General features: G+C 51.0%; 1 protein-coding gene across 1 annotated transcript; it reads right to left on the bottom strand.

Moving 5' to 3' along the window:
- Positions 1–5,821: 5,821 nt before the first annotated feature.
- On the bottom strand, positions 5,822–13,906 carry EIF4EBP1 (eukaryotic translation initiation factor 4E binding protein 1). The gene is made up of 3 exons (XM_075910710.1): positions 13,649–13,906; positions 8,327–8,497; positions 5,822–6,233 (listed from the first exon to the last, which is right to left on the bottom strand). Exons 1-3 carry the CDS (start codon positions 13,788–13,790, stop codon positions 6,202–6,204), a joined length of 345 nt encoding a protein of 114 aa, XP_075766825.1. The 5' UTR covers positions 13,791–13,906; the 3' UTR covers positions 5,822–6,201.
- Between the last annotated feature and the right edge of the window lie 9,009 nt (positions 13,907–22,915).

The following is a 22,915-nucleotide window of genomic DNA, read 5'->3' as shown; positions in this document are numbered from 1 at the left end:
TTGCACATTTTATACAGAAGGGGGGGAAACGAAGGACCCTTGGGGCTCCGGGATGCAGCGTTAGCTAGCAGTTAGAACACTGGAGCGAGCAGCAAACTCCTAAGCTTGTTCCTTGCTCTGAGGAGGGGGGTCATAGAGAGGGCTGCAAATCCGCAGCTACTCGCTCTGTATCCATGGGTAGAGCGGCTCAGTTTTGCAGATACAAATGTATTAAGAACCCCGCACACTTGCAGGTATCTGCTTTATACCTATGGGTATCCGCATCCGCGGGTGTGGATATCCGCAGATCATTTTTGCAGGTCCAGATTAGGGATGTAAAATCCTATTTAATTAGTTAACTAGTTAACCAATTAAACGGGGCAGGTGGAGAGGCCGCTCCAACCTGGCTGGGCTGGAGTGGCCCCCCACAGCAGTCAGGGGCTGCTCCAGCCAGTCTACTCCTGCCCCCGCTGGTTAACTGTAACTAGTAAGTCTCACCCATAACAGTTAACCGTTTAACCATTAACATCCCTAACGTGGATGCCAATTTTGTATCTGTGCAGGGCTCTAGCTGTAAGGTATTAGTGCAGAAGCCCTCTGCATAGCTCTTCCAGACTTTTAGACTCTCCCTATGTATTCTTGGAGGGTGGGTAGAAGGGCAAGATTTGTGCCACAGTGACTGTGTCTATAAATTGAGCATCCTACTGCTCACAAACCCGTAGGACAGGTGTAAAGACAACGAATGCAATGGAGACTCTTTCTCAGAGGACAAGCCGGGTGAAAACACACACAAGAAAAATGAAAGTGTATTTTTACAAGAGCACATAGTTCAAAGACACTATTCATGAAGATAAAGTAGGACCCTATTTTATGAATTGGGGGTGAATAAAATAGAACATCCCCAAACTACAGCCGTGCAGTGATAGCGTACATAATGATGACTGTGTGCCTGATTTGTCTTGGTTTGAGAGAACCACCTCTCTCGTTTGGTTCATATACGAAGTAATTCAAAGATGTTCATCAAAATCAGGGTTCTCTTGTATTTGTCAAGCTAGCAGCCCCGCTTTATGACTGGATGGGGGATAACAAAAAGAAAAATAATCGAACAACCTATCCGAAAGGTGTTGGGAAATCTACCACAAATTATTCAGTGATGTATTTGATCAGTGGTAGGTTTGTGTGTGTGTGTTTTGGATGTCACCAAGCTCTTGAGAGCTTGCAAAACACAATTTCAAATCAATGTAGGATGAGGAAAATATACGGTCAAACCAATCTCAGGGTTCAAGGCTGATCAGTCTAGGACTCAGGAAGGAATTCTGCCTCCTAGCTAGACCATTTCACACTTGACAAGGTGCTTCATGGGGATATTTGCCTTTCTTTGAACATCAAGTAGGAATCACCTTTGGAGTGAACACTGTCCTTGATGAATCAACAGCCAAAGCCCAGAGCCACAAAGGTATTTAAGGGTTTAACTTTCATTTGTTTATCTCAGTGGTAGTTAGGAGCCTAAATGCCTTTGTGGATTTGGGCCCAAGTGTCTCATTGATGGTTTATAAAGCTGGAATGGAGCCTTGTACCACTTACTCCGATCTCCTTGTAACAAGCCATGATACTTCCTCCTTTGATATGTAAGCTCATATGACCAAGACTGTCAAAAGTGAACAATGATTTTGGGAGTCCAACATGAGATCCTTAGAAAGTTTGGCTAGCAGAGGTGCTCCGCACTTTCTAACATGCAGCTCTCAAATTAGTCATCCAAAATCACTTGTCACATTTGAAAAGCTTTGACCTATACTTGTAAATGACCTATCTGCATATGCAAAACCGCAAAAAGGATTCGCTATTTTTGAAAGTGTTTGCTAGATATTCAATATTAATTTAGCATGATTGTTTTTAGCAAGAGGCAGTGCTCTCATTTGAAAAGTCCAATTGGAAGCACATAAAGATTTTTAGTGGGACTAAACATCCAGCCACTTTTGCACCAAAACAAACATGCATTGTATCGAATGTCCCCTCATGGCTGAGCTTTGTTAAAGAATCCCATGGGCTGAGATACAGTCTCATTTATTGTGAGAGTTTATCTTTCCCTGAGACAAATGAGCTGGCCAAACCTTTTTATTCTTATAGCAGCATATTGCAGGCTGTCCTATAAATTGTTCAACTCATCTCCTGCAACAGGTCTATTGTCACCTTTTAGAAAGGGGAATGATGAGGCATACCTGGGAGGTTGACAGATGCCTTTGATGTGGACCTTGGAGCATCCAGACCACCAAACAGCTGATCAGCTCAGTGCGGCAGCCATTATTTAAATCACCGCTTCATTTTCCTATGCTGGGTAGTCTAATCTTCATGCCTCTGTCGCCAGAGGCACGTAGTCTAGACGTACCCTTAAGGTGCTACAGGACTACTCGTTTTTAAACATGTAACAGAGTTGTTTTCTAACTGGCTCACCTTGACATTTGCCTGCCTGAGCTGTTTTGAAAAAAACCCTATTTTAAAAGTGTGACCTGAATGTCTCAGTCTATGGAAACTCATGCAAGCCAGCTCTCTGCAGAGGCGAACTTGACTGGCCTCCCAAGAAAATGAGAGCACAGCTTGTCCACAGATGAAAGTTGTATTGCTTGATTTATACTAGTGTCATTAAAACAGCACAGCCTCCCCTTGCGTGGATGCAGTTTTAGACCAGTATAGTTTTGGGAAAGGGAAAACACTATAATGCTCTAAGACACTTTGGGTGCATCTAGACTGGCAAGATTTTGCACAAAAACTTGCCAGCTGTCTACACTGGCCGTTTGAATTTGCGCAAGAGTTACATTGTTCCAAAAATGTCATGGAGCAAATCTGAAAGCCTAATGACAATGACTTTAACATCAGGGTACTGTTTGTGGGTCTTATTTACAGCAAATAGTCCATGTCATACGCTAAACTCTCTGATTTCTCTCTGACATCCCTAGTTGAAATGTTAAGTTCTGTTGGCTCAGATCTTTGTGCTGGTATCTGTAAACATCTTGTCTGGATACTTAAACAACAAATAGTCTGGTAGCACTTTAAAGACTAACAAAACATGTAGATGGTAACATGAGCTTTCGTGGGCACAGCCCATGAGACCATCCACATGTTTTGTTAGTCTTTAAAGTGCTACCAGACTATTTGTTGTTTTTTAAGTTTATTCTGTACAGACTAACTTGGCTACCCCCTGAAGCTGTCTGGATACTGTTACCCTGAGTCCTTGGCTGGCTCTGTCAGTGCCTAGAAGATTGTATTCCTTTTGGAAAATGTGAATATGATCAACTTTTCCCGCACTTTACCAAAAGAAAGAAAATCCAGGGAGGTGCATGTGAATTTACTAATTAAATACATGTCAAGTTACTTAGTATTTAGTACTAGTAAATTCTAGAAGTAACTTGCTCTACTGTATGCATTCTGCAAATGGAAGGAAAAGCTCCCAAGATGCAGATCAGAGGAACCCACACAGGTGCTAAGCACTAGTTACAAGATAGGGATGGAAGCAATGACTCTGAATAGCTGTTCCTATCAGATTGTGTTTCATTTAAAATCTTATCTTCTGTGCAGTTTGATTGGTGTCATTTCTTTTATCTTAGTTTCCTTTGTAATTCTCGGGCTCAATAGGGTAAGTTAATGCGATGTGTCCTTTGTAATTCATTAGCAGACTTTTCAAGCAGATAAAGGCACATGATCTGCCTTCGGCCTCAGAAAGGGTCTTGTGGGAAGCCCCACTCCCAATCCACATCCCAGCGCTGCTGTGGGCTGTGTTCACTCCCTCCCTGAAGCACCTAGTCAGAAGACACCAGCAGCCTGTGGTACCTTCAAAAGCATCAAACACCAAACATTAGGTCAAAGCTGGTACTTATCAAGCTGTAAATCTCTGTCCAGCAACAGCAGTGGATTATAAAGAAACCCCAGATTTGAACCGCGGGATTTAGCTAGCAAGACACTAGCGTGTCTTCTGCATCCTGCGTCCAAGCGCTGCTCTCATCCTGTTGTCTCGACTCCTGCAAATTCCTTGATTTCAGTAGGCGCTTTTCCAGGACAACACTTCAGAGGGGGAGCCGAGTTAGTCTGCAACTGGAAAAGCAGCACGCCGATGGGAAACATGTCGATGGGGCCATGAGCCCCATCCTGGGCATGTTCTGTTAGTCTTTAAGGTGTTGCGAGACTACTCCTTGTTTAAGCTTTGCCAGGACAGAAAGGCTGGTTGGGGCTTCATGCCCTGTACAAAGTGCCGAGGTCGGACAGGAGACAGGAGCAGGATCTAAGTGGTGATTTATATGTGGAAGGAACTTAGGGGCCTGGCTGAACAGGGGTTGCCGGGGGCTCCTAATCAACACACATGAACTGGAGGCTCAGACTTACCCAGCTTGAAGGACATGCTAGGGGTAGGCGAGGTCAGAGGGGTCTCTTACCACAGGGAGGAGACTTACCGCATGCTCCAGGCTGGGAGCTGAAGGGCTCCTCTTAGGCAGACGTGGCCTCAGGTGACCCCTTTTAAGGCTGGATGGGCTAGAGCCAGCTTCCAGCCGTGGGCATGCTGGGGCTTGCCCTGCAACAGCAGGCAGCTATTAAGCCCTCGCCAGCGGGAGCAGGGGTGAGACTGGTTCATCCTCTTGTGGGCCGCTGGCTAGTGAGCCTCTATTGCCACAGGGCCTGAGAAGTAGCTGCGGAAGCGTGCTGGGAGGAGGATGACTGGATTTCTAGCAGTTTGGTCAGGCATGGAAGACGAGCTTGCTCTGCAAAGGCTGCCTGGACTTAGGGGTATCTAGATGCTTTGAAAGGGGGTATCAGTGTGCATGACTTGCAGACTGGGGCAGGCGAGTCTAGCTCCCCCCTCCCCCAGCACAGGCCTGCCCTCCCAATTATGAGGGAGAAAGCCCAGGCACAAGGAAATAGGAACCACAGGGAGGTTACAGGTTAAGAGTGGGGGACCCTGAGGAGGAGACTGGACAGAGAAGCCCTGACATTGCCCACAGCTGCTCAAAGGCACCTGAGGAGTCATTGAACGCTGCCAGAGAATTCTGCCTGGACACGGGCCAGAGCACCCTCTCCTCTGGAGCGCTGGGGCTACTGGGTCACGGCAGGGCCCTGCATGGGGCGTGCATAAATTGGGAGGGGTGGGGAAAGCAAAGCCAGAGCCTCTGTAAAAGGGTTGTGAGGATCTGGAAGAGGTGCTGCAAGGGGACACGCTGGGGGATGGATGCCCAGGTCTCCCTCTCAGCGCAGAAGGGTCTGGTGTTGGGAGAAACTGGTGAACCGCCCCCAAACATGCTTGTGCTCACAGCTCCACCGAGGAGCTACCATATCCCTGGCACGCTAGGGTACCGCCTCACTCTCCCCTGGGGCAAGAGGTCCTGCCAGCCTGGGTCAGGGGAGCCAGGCAGGCACAGGAGGGGATGCAGTGGGGCATGTGTACAGATGTGCTCCGGACAAGGGCCAGAGCAGCTGGAGATTTCCGTTGGCACAGGTGGCAAGCTGGGGATGTCTAGGAGGCGCTGAGGATGAGGCCCCATGAGACGTTACTAGGAGGGGAGAGCTCTTCCCCTCCCATAGGTGCTCAAGGAAAGCTTTTCACGTCCTGGAGCACATGAGAGGGGCCATGAGCTGCAGCATGTACTCAGTCAGATCGTAGACCACCCTCCGGCACAGCAAGGGGGGACTGCACCCCGAGGCACATCAGGAGGTGCTGCCCTGTGTGCCCTTTTGGAGCACTTATGGCCAAGCCCCTGCAAGGGCAACTCAATTTGTGGGACTGCCCTCGTATCCCTTCCTGGCACGTAACGGGCAGCAGTTTGCTTGCCAGTCAGCAAGGACCAAACACCCACATTGCTGCTTTCATCCCCAAACCTGGAGACCCCAAATGATTTTATTTCTCCCGCTATTACAGTTCAGTCCCCTGTACAGTATTGATATTGCCAATTAACAGAGGCAAAGAAACTTGAAACAAAACATCAAGAGCATTCCTCTCTCGCTCCGCTGCCCATTTCCTGCAGGGGCCACATACATGGACTGACACCCATGTGAATCAATTGATACATTCTGTCCTCACCTAACAGGACGTGTCGGCTCTCGGTCAAAGCGAACAGACTGCCCTTGGTAGGAAAGAGCGAGTCACTCAGCAAAGCACGGCTATTCTAGAAGCCAAGCTGGCAGGAGCCCTCATGTGGAGGGCCCATCCTCCACCGGACAAACACGCTCAGGGCACGTACTTTAGATGTCCATATCAAACTGAGCTTCCTCACCTGTAGAAAAGAAACCAGGAAAATGTAGGTGAGTACTTGCTGACGTCCTAGTTAAATTGCAAACACTCGACACTCAAAGATGGGCAGCCTCACAAGAGCATAGAAGTCTGGACATGACCGTCAGGAATGGAGGAAGATTCAGCCTGCTACGTACAGGGATTGAGTCTTGCAGGGGAACTGCTGAGAGAGGGAACAGTTTGCTCTGATCTTAGGGGGAAACCAGTTCATCTTTGGGCTGATGTTCTGCTCTCCTTCTAAACAATATCTCCTCTGCCAGCAGGCACTCCGCCAACGCACAGAGCCTTGGAGACACGATACATCTGAGGGATCTGACAAGAGATTTCCACCCTTCCTTTGGAACACTACTCAAAAAATCCACAGAAAGAGAAGTGGGTTTTTATATTTTTCCTATAATATATTGGATCACAAATATGGGTCTGTTTGCAACAAGAGGCAAATGCCATTTTAGTCAGCACAGCGTGATGCATGTGATTGCTATTATAGTTGCTGCTTTTGATCGGATGCCAGTGTAAGCAATGATGCTATTATTCAGCTGACCCGTGGAAGGCATCACTTCACTCACCCTGCCTCTCTGCTATGCTGGAACCACCACAGCTACCCTGCCACTGCAAGCGACATGAACACTGCAAGCTAGAGCTGTTACACTCCTTATTGCTAGTGATGCAGAAGATGACCCTTTGCGGGTACCAAACTGAGCCAGAAGAGAAACAAATTTTACTTTGGCTTGCAGGGTGATTGGTTTTGATACGAGATGTGAGGGAGTGAGATACAGAGCAACATTTGGCTAAGTTGGAAAACTCAACCCAGTGTTAGTTTGAGGACACGTGCCCATATCACAAAACGGACAATGCAATTTAAGGTCCTTGTAAGCAGACATCTCTGCAGAGAGGTCAAGGACTGTGTGGGCCACAGACAATTCCCCTTTCATCCCCATATCCTTCTGATGCAAGGAAAAAGCACATCAGCAAAAGATGGAACATGCAAAGCTTGGCTGCATGCGATCTCCAGACAGGAATCAGTCTCCAGAGTTGTTAATCCAGCAGTATGTTTTATCACTGCTAAGTTAATATGAACGAGACAGGGAGAGGAACAATGACAACTGCTAATCACATCACTTAGTGCAGTGGTCACCAACTAGTAGATTGGGATCTACTGGTCGATCTTGGAGCCTCTGATGGGGGATCCTGACTGGTTTGGCCAAGAGGCTATCAAGTGCCAGCATTTCAGCTGCCCCTCCCCCACTGCTCTCCAGCTCCTGCCCTTTGCTTTGGTGCTGTCCCCTCAGGAGCCTCCTGCTTTCTGTGCAGGGAGGGAAAGATGAGGAGGGGGCTGCTGTCAAGGTGCCCTCTCCCACCCTGTATCCTATCTCCACAGAGCAGAGAGGGGGCACAACAGGGCTTGGAGGGAGTTCGCTGGCTGCTTTAGGGAGTGGTGCAGGGCCAGGGCAGGGGTGAGCCTGTCTTAACTCCACTGCTCCGCCACCTGAGGTAACCAGTGGCCAGCTGGAGTCTGCATCCCGAAACCCCACCCCAGTCATGAACCCCTCCTGCACGCCAAGCGCCTGACCTAGCCCTGAATCCAAACACGCTCCCAGTGCCTGCACTGAGAACCCCCCTGGCCCCCTACTGGCCTGGCCCAAGCTCAGCTCAGAGCCCCTCTCACACTCCAGATCCCTTCATCCAAGACCAGAGCCTGCCCCCCGACCCTCTGCCCCAGCCTGTTGAAAGTGAGGGAGGTGGGAGTGAGCAGGGCCTCAGAGAAGGGGCACAAAGGAGGCGGGGCCAGGGTATTTGGGTTTGAGGTAGATCTTAGATTGAACTTGAATTCAAAAAGTGATCTCACGCTTAAAAAGGCTGGAGACCCCTGACTTAGCGCACCACCGGAAGGCGCTCACACTACGGCAATGAGGCTGGTGTAAGAACGATGTCTAACCCCAGAAAATCTTGATTTAGCCTGTAGCCGTTCAACACAGTATCAGTTCCTCCCTTGCTGCTCTAACAATATGCTGGCTCCAATCTGTACATGTGCAGATTGCAAGTTACTTTCAGGCTTTGCCGGGGGGTGCCACTCACCTATGCCCACCTTCTCCTCATAGTTGTGGATATGGTTGTTTTCAATCTTCAGCTCCTCCACATTTGGACTGGTGACACCTGGAATGTCTGGAAGGTCACAAGGTGAGGTTTTGGCAACTGGGGAATTACGACATTCCATCAAAAACTTCCGGTCATAAATAATTCTTGTGCCTAGAGGAGGAAAATAGGACATCCTGTCAGCTTTCAGCATGGCCATATGTAGATGTTTATGGTCACTGCATACCTGCAACAGTGTGTAGAGACAATAGCAGCTACAGCAACTTAAATTACTAGCAGCTCTTGCATAGCGTTTTTCATCCAGACATCTCAGTATGCTTTACAAGGAAAACAAGTGTCAAAGCCCTAACTTACTAGGAGCAGAATGCAGGACCCAGAACGTAGTGCTCAATCCACTAGGACACACCACTTCCTAGTGAAAACCTAGCTACGATGGCTACATGAAAATAATACTGAGGCTCCTGAAAGAACTAGGAAAAAAATCAAATTAAAATTTAAACTTTTCTCTCCCTTGTGGTTGCAGGATATACATGTCACATGCTTTTCTGAGGTTAACAATAATTATGAAACCCCACAAGTCTAAGCAGATAGATCAGGAAATTAAAATTGCCTCTTTTTTTAAGTCAGATTTTGCTTGTTATCAGAGCAGAGATTCCTGTATGGAGGCATTGCCTTTATGTGGTCTGCCTCGGCTGCCCAGCTCAGAAAACTTACGTTTATGTGTGTCAGGATTCTATAACTAAATCAACACAAGGCAGCTGACTCATTTTATTTGCAGTGTATGTTAGTGGTGATAGGACCTCACCCTATTGTTGCTGTTTTGTTAGAACAGAATAAAACTACATCGTTATTAATTGGCAGAAAGCAAACCTGGAGGAAACCGGGGAATTAAGGCTCCCTGCAGGGATTAGAAAGGAACACTGTAGGTAGGCTGAGCAGCCCATTCCCTGCCCAGGCATCTGATATTGGAAAAATACCAAACCAGAGTAAAAAGCTCTCTCCAAAGAGACAACATCCATAATATAGAAACGATTCAAAACAGCTTTCCAAGGGGAGGGCTGCAACATCTCATTTCAGGATTGGACATTTAATACACTACCCCCATCCAACCAAATAGCATCAAGGAATGCTGCCTCCCCCCCATCCCCGTTTGCTCCCATGTTCTTTGCTGGTGGTAGGCATGTATACAAGAAATCAGAGATAATCTCCCTCCTGGAATGTTAGGTATATTCATGTTCCATAGCCTGTCTGTAAAGTCGTGTAATTAGATATTAAATGTTGAGGAAACTCATTAGCATAATTTCCAAGACATTGGAACCTTTCAAAATTGAAGATAATTGTGATAAGTTTCTGCAGATCAAGGCAGTGGACTTTAACTAGCAACATCTCCAATTCTGATCTATGCTCCAGGACAAGTGCAGTTAATCAGGATTTGGGTAAAGAAACAACCCTAGCCCACAGTTATAGGCTTTGGTAGCTGGAAGACGTACAGAATAAGGACAGGGTTCCTAGAACTCAGCTAGCATACTAGGTATTATGAGTACATTTCATAACAGACTTGGAAGAACTGTACATTCCTGGCTTACATTCATTCACACAGTCACATGCCTCGAGCTATTGCTTAGCAAACTACATAACTTGTATTCCATGCTTTGATTTATTATAACAGTTGTCTTAGAAGGGGATGCACGGACGTGCAGAATTCATACATAGGACCCCTTCCATCAGGAGAAACACAAAACCGATCCATTAAAAATCTTAATTTCAATTCTCCATATTATAAGAACCATTTGATGAAACACCCCGCATCAGCTTCTGCAAAACAATCTTTACTCCCTGCCCCAGGACAGCTGATTCGTGGCTTTCCCCTCCTGTCCAACAGAGCTCCAGCCATGCATGGGGGAGGGGTTCTGACTGGCAGAAGTTCTCTTCTATAAGCTTCTGGTCAATCTTGCTCTCTGTGAGGGTTTGTATTGCCCCCAGCGCTGTATCTGAGCATGTCCCTGCACTGTGTAATTGGAGGACAGGCATCTGGTCCTTGTTAGGGTTCCCATCAAACTAAGTTCATTGGAAGTAGGAAGCTGTGATACTTTGATCAAAGGTCTTGGAAGACAAGAGGAACAAAAAAAATCGCATCCTCACCCACTGCTCCCTTCTTAAGGGCACCCTGACAATGCTTGGAAGCGATGCGCAAGTTACAAAATCCTAGCAAGTGCTAACAAGATACTGGCTCAGCAGTTTCTGTCTTCCAAAGCCCAGTGGCTCTAACCGGTTCACTGTCTGGTCCCTGTGCAGCCCAGACACACAAGGAACGCAGGCTCAGGCCCTTACAGGGACAGCCTGCAGGGGAACCCCAGCTGCCAAACTCATCAGAGTCTCATTCCTCATTTCAGTTGCTGCCTTTGGTCCATATTAGGGGCCATTCAGCAGTCTCACCGCACGGCCAAGCGTACTTTATTCTCTCAACTTCTCCCGGCCAAGATGGAAGAGGTAACCAAGCCCCTCCGGGCCACAACCGTTCGCATAGTGTAAGTACACTGAGCTGGAAGCACCCCGGCACAGCGAGGTCTTGCCAACCCAAAGTCCATTAGCAATGGGTGGAAGGGGACAGGCACCGTACACTGCAGGAACATTCTTCATACTGGCAAATCCCTCTGCCAGCAACCAAACTGGGATGCTCAAAACCATCCGCTCTGAGCTCCTCACGGACAACAGCAGTCTACAGTGGAGGTGAGGGATGCCAGTGGTGCCTCTCAGGGTCACCTAAGGACGAGTGAATCCAGGTAGAGCTCCTCTGTCTTAGTGGAGCCATCCTACAGTCAGAACTGGGGAGCAAGCAGCAAAGAAGAGCTGCCTCGCATGTGTGCAGTGATTGAAAAACCAAACTGTTTCCCTTTCTTTCTGCAGTGTGAAGATTAGCCTATTGCAGAAAGCCTATTACAGAGCCTGCAGAAGCTTGGAGCTGTGAAGAGCATCCTAATCAGTGGTCTTTAATAAATCATTCAAAACCTTATAAGCTCACTGCAATAGTACTGACAAGAGACTAAAATGACTATTTCAGGTCTAGCTCTCTCATGTTCTCTGAGAAATCACATTCCAGTATCACCCCATAACTCATTTTCACTCAAGGTAAAGGAAGAAAACATATATTGAGCTGGCTTTGAACTTACCGAAATTAGGCAAACCACTTTTAAATTACAGGACAATGCTTTCTGAAAGCCATTTGTGCTTCCAAACTTCCTCAGCACTAGACTTGGGATATGTCTGTGCTACAGACACAGCTGCAGCTATGTTACTATCGTGAAGACAGTACCCCAATTAAAGATTCTGCCTTCAATCTAACAGTGTCTCTACCAGTGCTTAGGTTGGCTTAACTATGTCCCTCAGCTAGGTCAACCTAAAGTTTAGGTCTGTAGATCAGGCCTCTAATACACCAATGGAACCGTGATAATTTGCACCAATGGCTGAACCGGTTACTGCAGATTTCTGATTTTGGCACTAAATCCTGTATTCCCCACACAGTTCCACTGAAATCAATGGAACTGTTTGGGAGATTAAAGAGTATAATATTTGGCTCTTTAAAATTAGAAATGGGTGTTCCATGCCCTATTACATTTGCTCCTTTATTCTGAAGTGCAACCTGATGTATTGTTTACAATGCTTCACTGTACACGTGTTAATAAACAGTAACATTTTGCTAAAGGTTTTTACACCTAAACCTTTCAAACGAACAAGCATTTGTTTAACATAGGAATGCACCTGAGAACTGTCTCTGCTCCTGAAAGCTTACTGAACAGTGAAGTGCAATTGCCTTTTCATAATAATTATTTGGTTTATGGATCAGCACAGGAAAGATCTGTGTGGCTGATCCGTGTTAAGAACTGTTAGTATTTGCTTAATTCAAATTTTTTAAAGGGAGATTTGAAGGAATTTTATTTTAGAGTCTATTGACAGTAGTCTTGGGAAAGAGAGATTAAAACTCCATTGTTAATCATTCTAAGAATAGCCATGGGAACATAAACATATGGTAAGTACTAACAGCAATAAAATGTAAGTTAACAGATAAAAGCAGAACTGAAGTGCGATATGGAGCTTTTAAACTCACCCTAGTTTTTCAAATCTTAAAAACAAGCACACATTAAAATATTCATTCTCTGGATTATCCAAATCACTGAGAAACTAAACAGGATTCTTGAAAATAAAGGCTATTACTAGTGATTAGATATTTTGAGAAACGTCCTCTTTATCAGAGGCAGCTGCACAGGGTAACAGGCAGCCAGTCTGTGAGGGGAGCTGGTTTTTAAACTGGCTCCCCTCATAGACCAGCTCCCTCCTGGTACCCCACGCTTCTGCCTCTAATACAGTGGCTGCCGGCCCCACCCCCGGGGACTAGAGAATAGTCAACTAACGGATAAGAATTCATGAGGTGACTCGACTATTCGATTAACCGATACTTAGCATCCCTAACAAATATACTGCAGAACATGTATTGGAAAATAATCAGTTGATCCCAATTCTCCTAAACTTGTGACAATTGTTGCAAGAGGTGCCTAATGTTTAAGAATTCCTACTGCTTGCGCTCTCAGAGCACAAAATGGATACCTAGCACAACTGAAACTAAGACCTTCAGTTTCTGTGCCAAGACTCTCTCAGGCTAGCCCAACTGTTGTTGTTGTTTTTAAACACACCCATTTAATCTTCATACTTCTGTCTTTTTTTTTCTTTTTTTAAAAAAACTACTATTGTTACATGCACCTCCTAAGGTCACTTGACATGTAATATTAGTGAAAAAAAACCTCCTACCCACTTATTTACATTGTACATTTGACAGAACTTTGAATATATTCAATTCAGGGCTGGACTTAGGGAAACAGGTGTCCTGGGTGAACCAGTGTTTGGTGCTAACCCCCGTGGGCACAGCCCCGCCTGTTTCCCTCTGGCACCTACGAGCGCCCCAGTCTCGGGACCCCCAAACTATTGCCCCCTATCCCTGCGTCGGGCCCCCTTTGTCCCCAAGCTCTGCACAGTGCTCCCTCCCTCCCTCCCTCACCCGCCCCGCGACACCGCCTCCCTGCCGAGCGCCCTACGGGCTGGGGAAGTGGGTGCACACGAGGCAGCGGCGGGCAGGCGGGGGGGGGGGCTCTAAACGGGCCCCCTGGGCGCCCCCCCAAACATGCAGCGGGGCAAGTTCCAGCAGCGGCGCGTTCCCAACCCCCAGCCCCGTCCGGCCCCTCGCGCTCCGCTCACGGCTCCGCGGGGGGGGGGGGGGGGGAGGTCCCGCCCGGGGGGCCCCGCCCCACTCACCGCCCGGCGTGGTGCCGAACACGGTGCCCCCCGGCGTGGTGCTGTAGTGGCCGGGCGGCAGCGCGGCCCCGTCGGGCAGGCTGAGGCGCTTGGCGGGGATGGCCCGGCTCGGCGTGTGGCCCTGGCGGCAGCTCCCGGACATGGCGACTGGGGCTGCCCGAGCGCCGCGCGCCCCCTGCCCCGGCCCGCGCCCGCCCGGAAGCAGCCGGCGGCCACGCCCCTTCCGCCCCGCGCACGGCACCACGGCAACGGCGGCGCCTGAGGCCCCTCCCCTTCCCCTGCCACTGGCTACTCCTCAGCCCCGCCCCTCCTCCAACTGCCCCTCCCTCCTCCTCCAGCCCCGCCCCTTCCTATCCCACTGGCTACTCCTCAGCCCCGCCCCTCCTCCAACTGCCCCTCCCTCCTCCTCCAGCCCCGCCCCTTCCCATCCCACTGGCTGCTCCTCAGCCCCGCCCCTCCTCCAACTGCCCCTCCCTCCTCCTCCAGCCCCGCCCCTTCCCATCCCACTGGCTACTCCTCAGCCCCGCCCCTCCTCCAACTGCCCCTCCCTCCTCCTCCAGCCCCGCCCCTTCCCCTGCCACTGGCTACTCCTCAGCCCCGCCCCTCCTCCAACTGCCCCTCCCTCCTCCTCCAGCCCCGCCCCTTCCCCTGCCACTGGCTACTCCTCAGCCCCGCCCTCTCCTCCAACTGCCCCTCCCTCCTCCTCCAGCCCCGCCCCTTCCCCTGCCACTGGCTACTCCTCAGCCCCGCCCCTCCTCCAACTGCCCCTCCCTCCTCCTCCAGCCCCGCCCCTTCCCATCCCACTGGCTGCTCCTCAGCCCCGCCCCTCCTCCAACTGCCCCTCCCTCCTCCTCCAGCCCCGCCCCTTCCCATCCCACTGGCTGCTCCTCAGCCCCGCCCTCTCCTCCAACTGCCCCTCCCTCCTCCTCCAGCCCCGCCCCTTCCCATCCCACTGGCTACTCCTCAGCCCCGCCCCTCCTCCAACTGCCCCTCCCTCCTCCTCCAGCCCCGCCCCTTCCCATCCCACTGGCTACTCCTCAGCCCCGCCCCTCCTCCAACTGCCCCTCCCTCCTCCTCCAGCCCCGCCCCTTCCCATCCCACTGGCTGCTCCTCAGCCCCGCCCTCTCCTCCAACTGCCCCTCCCTCCTCCTCCAGCCCCGCCCCTTCCCATCCCACTGGCTGCTCCTCAGCCCCGCCCCTCCTCCAACTGCCCCTCCCTCCTCCTCCAGCCCCGCCCCTTCCCATCCCACTGGCTGCTCCTCAGCCCCGCCCCTCCTCCAACTGCCCCTCCCTCCTCCTCCAGCCCCGCCCCTTCCCATCCCACTGGCTGCTCCTCAGCCCCGCCCCTCCTCCAACTGCCCCTCCCTCCTCCTCCAGCCCCGCCCCTTCCCATCCCACTGGCTACTCCTCAGCCCCGCCCTCTCCTCCAACTGCCCCTCCCTCCTCCTCCAGCCCCGCCCCTTCCCATCCCACTGGCTGCTCCTCAGCCCCGCCCTCTCCTCCAACTGCCCCTCCCTCCTCCTCCAGCCCCGCCCCTTCCCATCCCACTGGCTGCTCCTCAGCCCCGCCCTCTCCTCCAACTGCCCCCCCTCCTCCTCCAGCCCCGCCCTCTCCTCCAACTGCCCCTCCCTCCTCCTCCAGCCCCGCCCTCTCCTCCCAGCCCCTCCCCTTCCCATCCCACTGGCTGCTCCTCAGCCCCGCCCTCTCCTCCAACTGCCCCCCCTCCTCCTCCAGCCCCGCCCTCTCCTCCAGCTGTCCCTCCCTCCTCCTCCAGCCCCGCCCTCTCCTCCCAGCCCCTCCCCTTCCCATCCCCCTTCCTCCCCTTGCTGCCAGTCCGTCCCCTCCCCATCCCCCTGCCCGTCAGCCTGCTCCTCTCCCCTGCCCCGGCTCCTCTTGCTGCCCCAGCCTCCCCCCAAGCGCCATGTCTCCCCTCCCCTCCCCTGCCCATTCTCCCCCCCGCAGATCACCCTTCCCTAATCACTCGTCCCCCTGCCCCCACTAGCCCTCGCCCCGTGCCAGTAGGACGCGTGGCAGCCTGCTGCTACTCTGCACGCCCAGTCCGGCCCAGGGGCTTTGTAGTCCCGGCAGACAAAGCAGGGCAAGGAAGGAAATACCTTTGGGCAATATGAATCATAGAATCATAGGACGGGAAGGGACCTCGAGAGGTCATCGAGTCCAGCCCCTCGCCCTCACGGCAGGTTTGGGAGCAGCCTCCCAGGCATTGCCATGGCCGTGGGCTGGTTTGGTGGTAGGGGGCTGAGAAAGGATTTCTGCGACAGAGGTTCTCCGCCTGTCCCACAGTGTGCTCCCATGTGATGAGCGCGTTGGGACCATTTCCCCTCTAACCGTGCCCCCACTCCTGCTACCCAGCTTCCTCCTGCAGCGGGGCACTTCACACCCTGCGTCCCTCCCGAGAAGGCAGCCACAGCAAGGGTGGTCCTCCTGGGAGGCCTTCAGCACCGCTCAAGACATTTGTGCAGTGATAGAATTCACAGCCTACTCCCCTGGGCGCTTGGCGGGTGATGAGTGTCACAAACGCGTGAACCTGCATTCCCGCTGAAAGCTCACCTGTCGAGGTGACGGGAGAGAGAGGCTGACACAAAGCACCACAAATGGCCCTTTCCGGAATTCCTGATTCAATATCAGCATCGTATGGAGTCAAACAAATGCCGCGACTCACACAAAAGGCAGTACCAGAGAGAGCGCCAGTCTTTCTCTCTCTCTGCCTCTGCATTTCATACAGTACTCACCACCACACTGTAGGAGGGTATTTTACCTCTGTATTTGGCGCGGGTGGGACGGCGGCTGCAATACTGTGTCCAGTTCTGGTTCCCATAGTTCAGCACAGATGTGGCTGCATTGGAGAGGGTTCAGAGACTAGCCAGGGGAACCATGAAAGGACGAGAAAGCATGCCTTGTAGTGAAAATCAATCCAGTGGCACCTTAAAAACTAACAGGGTTATTATGGTATATGCTTTCATGAAAGCGTATGCCATAATAAAATTCGTTTTTCTGCAAGTGTCACCAGATTCCTTGTTGTTTTGGTAGAAAGTAACAGAGCTACTCTTGATATTGTGTAGTGATAGACATATTTAGTTTTAAGAATGGGAAGGTTAAAGGGTAACTTTATTACAATCTAGAAATACCTATACAGAGAACAAATATTTAACAAGGGGCTCTTCAGTCTAGCAGTGAAAGATATTACATGATCCAAGGGCTGGAGGCTGAAGCAAGACTAATTCAGACTGGAAATCAGGTGTAATGGTGAAAGCAGTTAACCATTGGAACAATTTTAACCAGGGTCTTGGCAAATTCTCCATCACTACAATATTTATATCGCGGTCCAATATTTTTCTATGATCTACTCTAGGAATTAGTTCAGAGACGTTCTTTGGCTGGCTAGCTGCTTACAACAATCCCTTTGGAATCTCTGAATCAAAAGCAGGGATCCCACAACTCTGAACACTCACTTCAGATTGGATCTGGGTCAGACCCACATTCGATTCCAAGAATTGATGCCCCACAGATCTGTTACTGACCTAGTGGTTCCTAGTTTCAAGATAAATGCTGAGCATGGCTTAATGACACTGTGATGCAGACGTGGGGTTGTAAGTGCTCTGGAGGATAGGGTCAAAACTCAAAATGATCTGGACAAACTGGAGAAGTGATCTGAGGTCAATAGGATGAAATTCAACGAGGACTAATGCAAAGTGCTCCACTTAGGAAGGGACAATCAGTTGCACACATACAAAATGGGAAATGACTGTCTAGGGTCCTGCAGAAAGATGGGGGGGGGGGGGGGGGGAGGAGAGGGCAGTGTCACAGCAGATCACAAGCTAAATACGAGTGAATGGTGCAACACTGTTGCAAAAAAGCTCACACCATTTTGGGATGCGTTGGCAGGAGTGTTGCGAGCAAGACATGAGAAGTCATTCCTCTGCTTTATCCTGCGATGATTAGGCCTCAGTAGGACTGGTGTCCAGTTCTGGGTACCACCTTTCTGCAAAGATGTGGACAAATTGGAGAAAGTCCAGAGATGAGCGACCAAAAAGGATTAAAAGGTTATTTAGAAAACTTGATCTGTGAGGGAAGACTGAAAAAATTGGGTTTGTTTACTCTGGAAAAGAGAAGATGGAGAGGGGACATGCTCCAGTTTTTAAGTACATAGATGTAGCCTAAGGTGCCACAGGACTCCTTGTTGTTTTTTGTTTTGTGTGTGTTTGAGATAGGTGTATATGCCTGGATGTTAGCATGCAGGCATGTCAGTGTATATAGGTGTGTGAGCATGCACGGACACATGGGTATGTGTGTGTGGGTGCGCATACAGGTGTGTTTTGGGTGTAACTGTGTTGTTATTGAGTTTGGTCCCTTACCGTGAATGGCTGTGCACACACAAGTCCCAGAAGATGTGATGAGCAGCCGTGTGTAAGTCTGCAGTTTTGCTTGGTGTCCGGGTATGTCTAGGATTAAAGCTTTCTTGGCGCCCCCAGGTGACTAAGATGAACAGTGTTTGTGCGTTGGAGCAAAGTCACCCCTCTTGTGGTGAGTCATTTGGCAGCCACGATCTGCAGGACCACCCTGCCACTCCGATTCCAGCTCAGCCCTTCTCCCCAAGGGGCCGGTCCATCTGCAGGCCCCCTGCCCGCCTGCTGGCACTTTAGCAAGCTGATGAAAGGTTGGCCACATGTTTGTATTCATGCAAACGAGGTGATTCGTTAAATCGATGCCACACAGCTGGCCTGGCCACCACTTACAACTCTCCCGGCTGGCGTTCTGCATGGCAGCTGTGGGGTCCAACTGCCGCTAGGACGTATGGAGATGAGGATGCCCAAATGATAGGCTAACCTACGGAAGGGGAAAGGTGTCAGCTACTGTCTGTCACCCTTGGAAACGACTTTGCATTTTTGGCCTGACAGAGACCGTTTAAAGGGACAAACATGACAGCAGACACTGGCCCAGAGCTGTAAAAGGCTTTTACTAACAGACTACAATACGCACACTGAAAAGTTCCTTCCTTCCTTCTCCCTCTCTCCTTCCTTCCTTCCTTCCCTTCTACCTACCTACACTATGAAATTGTGTTGCTTCATTTAACTCAGTACAGCTAATGCAGTACAACCCACTCCCGTGCAGGCAGTTGTGTTGGCATATTTATACTTATGAAAGTAGTTATGTGCAAGAAATGGAATAATTAGACTAGTACAAGTCACCTGTTTATTGCTATTTCTGTGTCCGTTCTTGGTTATTTTGCGGTATAACTAATTTGTTAAAAAGTCGACTAACTCTATCCAAGTCAACTAACTCTACCAGGGAAACTTTCAAGTGCAGGCCAGTCCAAAGGTCCATCTAGCCCAGTGTCCTGTTTTCCATCCCAGAGGGAGTGAACATAACAGGGAATCATCCAGTGATCCCTCCCCTGTCACCCATTCCCAGCCTCTGACAAACAGAGACTAAGGTCACTATCCCTGCCGGTCCTGGCTAACAGCCATTGATGGACCTAACCTCCATGAATATATCTAGTTCTTTTTTGAACCCTGTTAAAGTCCTGGTCTTTACAACATCCTCTGGCAAGGAGTTCCACAGGTTGACTGTGCTACTGAGTGAAGAAACATTCCCTTTTGTTTGTTTTAATCCTGCCTATTCCCAGCCACAAGGGAGCTGTGGGGGCAGCATGCCTAACATTATGCCTCAAAGGGAGCCGGGCTAGGGTCTGACTCTCTTTCAGGGGCTGAGTCCCATTCTTGCATGCCCAGAAGTGATGTGAGAAGTGTCTCTGTGTGTTCTGGCTGTGATGCACAACATGCAGGAATGTGGGCGGATCCAACACTAGCTGGGCAGCAGTGTTTAGCAAAGGCATGTGTTGTTTTTCTGTTAAATACTTTTTAGAAAGGAAAAACAAGGTATGAAAGAAATAACCGGACCCTGCCGAGCCGCTCCCACCCCAGCAGGAGAGCGCACACCCACGATGGTGCAGCGTTAGAGCCTACAGCATCGCCTTGGGAGCGGCTGCCCTTCTTGCTTTCACAAGTGACCGAAGGGCAAGATCCCTCCTCTTTTCGGTGGCTTGCTGTGCCTGTGGCTGTCACATGCCCCCATAAGCATGGGGCAGGCGGGCAGGTGACCGGGAGGTATTAGATGCCCTATTGGACAGCGGGATGCTGGTAAACTCTTTTTCGCAAAGAAATGGGAGATTGCGAGGGCATCTGTATGATTATTTATATGGCACCCACAGGGGGCCAGGTGCTTTCAGGAAGGCCGGGTCCTTGTGTGCAAGAGCTCACGGTCAAAGAGCCCAAGGCTGCAAACTCCTGCTCGTTGTGGGCTGAATCATCGAAACCAGTGGAAAGTGGGTGTCGCTGCTCCCTGGACTCTGAACCGGTGGCGGTGGCTGCAGGGGTGAGTCGGGGCCCCCCATGCAGAGGGCCAGTGCAGTCTAGCCACCACTGTGGCAGTGTGGGGGGAGTTTAAATCCACATGCCGCACCCAGAGGGATTGCCCTGGGGCCCCATGGGAGCAAAGCCCCCCCCAATTGCCTTCGGCAGCCCGGACTCTGGCCCAGCAAGGCAGAGGTCCCTTTGTGTGTCACAACAGCGCCCCTATCTGGCCACACAGCCCAACATCCTCTGTGTTCTCTCCCTTCCCATCCCTGGGAGGGAAAGTACCGATCTACAGCCTGTGAGAGAGCCTGCCTGTCCGTCTGTCTGTCTGTCTGGTCAAGGACTCCCCCAAACGGTAGGAGCTAGGACCAGCAAGTTCAGTAGGCGGCTTTCTCTGACCCTAACTGAAAACCTGGCCCGGGGTGGGGGGATATTTTCGCTCTGAGCAGCAGAAAGCGAGTCCCTCTAAACCCTGGCTAGTGAGACGTGCACAGAGCTCGGTCCTCTCTGAACACGCCAGCCCAGAGACGGACAAGGAAAGAGCAAAAGGGCCTTTGTTGCATGGACCGACCCAGGCCGCAGTGCTCCATGAATTCTGATGCTCGTGGGATGGGAGGGAGCCTCTCAGAACCCACAGATCACACCCCCAGAACCAGGCTGGGGCCAAACGGCCTCGGTTAGCAGGTGTCCGTTAATAACTGCCCTGGTGCTTACCCAGCTCAGACTAGCGGGGAGCTCGCAGGTGCAAGCGAGAGGAGGCGCCCTCAAGCAGGGTTCTTTACCCGCTCTGAACCCAGCCTCGCCGGAGCAGTCGTGCCTTGTGTCAATCCATGAGCAGGGGTGCTGGGAGAGGCAGGGAACAGAGCAGCGGGCCCCTTCTGCGCGGCACAGGGACTGGTGCTCGCTCACCGCTGCAGGCTCCGGCTGGCTTCGAGACGAGCCTCGTGCGCCAGGGCTCATCCTCCTCGGCTCTCACCGGGCCAGAGACGTGTGCAGGGGTGTCTTGTTCTGGCTCTGTTCTCTTCTCGCCCCCACACGGGTCGCTAGGTATCGATGTGCATGGCAGCTCGAAGGCAGGGGCTTGCCCTTGGCATGGACGGGAGGGAGACCCAGGATGGCCCATAGTCCCGGGAGACGTTCACGCCATGGAGAGCTTTGGGGAGGGCGACTCTGACCGGGACACCATGTTCTGTGGGATGCCAGCAGGGGGTACCGGGGGGGAGGAGGGCGGTGTGAGGCGCTCTGGTAGTCAGAGATGACCCTGTACTCACTCACACACACGGGTGCCCGCTGCTCTGTCAAGGGTTCAGCCTGCACCAGACCCGTCTCTTGGCCCCATAGGGGGAACCCCTGTTCACAGTTCCCAGCGCTGGTTAAATCCAGGCGTCGGGACACTGACCAGGATGAGATTCCAGTGCACAGACACCAAGGAGAACAATGTTTCTCCTCCTCCTTGTAAGACTCTTTTAGATATTTGAAAACTGCTCTCATGTCCCCTCTCAGTCTTCTCCTTTCCAAACTAAACAAGCCCGGTTCCTTCAGTCGTCCCTCCTAGCTCATGTTCTCTAGACCTTTCATCATTTTTAGAGCAACAAGAATGATGAAAGGTCTAGAGAACATGACCTGTGAAGGAGGCTGAAAGAACTGGGTTTGTTTAGTTTCGAAAAGAGAAGATTGAGGGGGGACATGCTAGCCGTTTTCAGGTGTCTAAAAGGGTGTCATAAGGAGGAGGGAGAAAACGTGTTCATCTTGGTCTCTGAGGACAGGACAAGAAGCAAGGGGCTTAAACTGCAGCAACGGAGGTTTAGGTTGGACATTAGGAAAAGTTCCTACCTGTCAGGGTGGTCAAACACTGGAATAAATTGCCCAGGGAGGTTGTGGAATCCCCATCTGTGGAGATATTTAAGAGTAGGTTAGATAAATGTCTATCAGGGATGGTCTAGACAGTATTTGGTCCTGCCATGAGGGCAGGGGACTGGACTCGATGACCCCTTGAGGTCCCTTCCAGTCCTAGTGTTCTATGATTCTATGATTTTTGTTGCTCTTCTCTGGACTCTTTCAATTTCTCCGCATCTTTGCTGAAATGTGGGGCCCAGAACTGGACACAAGACTCCGACCGGGGCCTAATCAGGCCCAAAGTCTGAAAACACAAAGCAGCATGAGATAGCGCCTCCCACCCCAGCCTTCTTCAAACAGAGGGAAAAGCCACCGTCCAGGTGTCAAAAAGCAACTTTCCCGGGACGGGTTCTTCCCTCACTGCTACAGCATGGGCCTGGCACCTACCCACTCAGTCCACCTGGCAGCCCCTGTCTCGTTGTTTTAGTACGAGACATCCGCTGGAAAACGTACCTGGGAATGTCCTGCCAATTTCTATGCTTTGCGGCATCACGGCAATTTCCATTCCAATTACCAATCCCGCCAAGAGTCTTGACATAAACCGAGCCTATTGCCTCAGCTGCGGGTCTGTACGCTGCATCTGAAACAGGGAAATTCCCCCCGGGGCATTGGGAAACCAGCTCTGTGTATGGCAGGGTTCTCCGGTCACAGTAGCTCAAACATAACCAGCTCTGGATGGCACAGAGCCAGCCGTGTGGCAGGCAAACAACTCCTGTGCTTCCACGTGGATGCTGTTAAGGACCACTTCTTCAGAGAGGGGGAACTGCAGAAGGTACCATGTGCCGTGCAGAGCTCCTGCCAGTGCATAGCTGTCAGGGTCAAGTCGTGGCGAAGCAGAAAACAAATCTCACAGCTGGCACATTGCGTTCCACAATCAGGCTGCAAGAAAAACAAGACCGTGGGCAGGAAGACATCAATAGCTCTTTGTAAATACAGCTCCCTGCCCAGAAAGGGGATTCCTGGCCGCTCCCCAGAATGGCACAGCCACATGCCATCT

The sequence above is a fragment of the Pelodiscus sinensis genome, chromosome 28 (genome assembly GCF_049634645.1).
Source record: "Pelodiscus sinensis isolate JC-2024 chromosome 28, ASM4963464v1, whole genome shotgun sequence".
NCBI classification, from domain to species: Eukaryota; Metazoa; Chordata; order Testudines; family Trionychidae; genus Pelodiscus; species Pelodiscus sinensis.
This window is presented reverse-complemented; position numbering and strand designations above follow the sequence as displayed.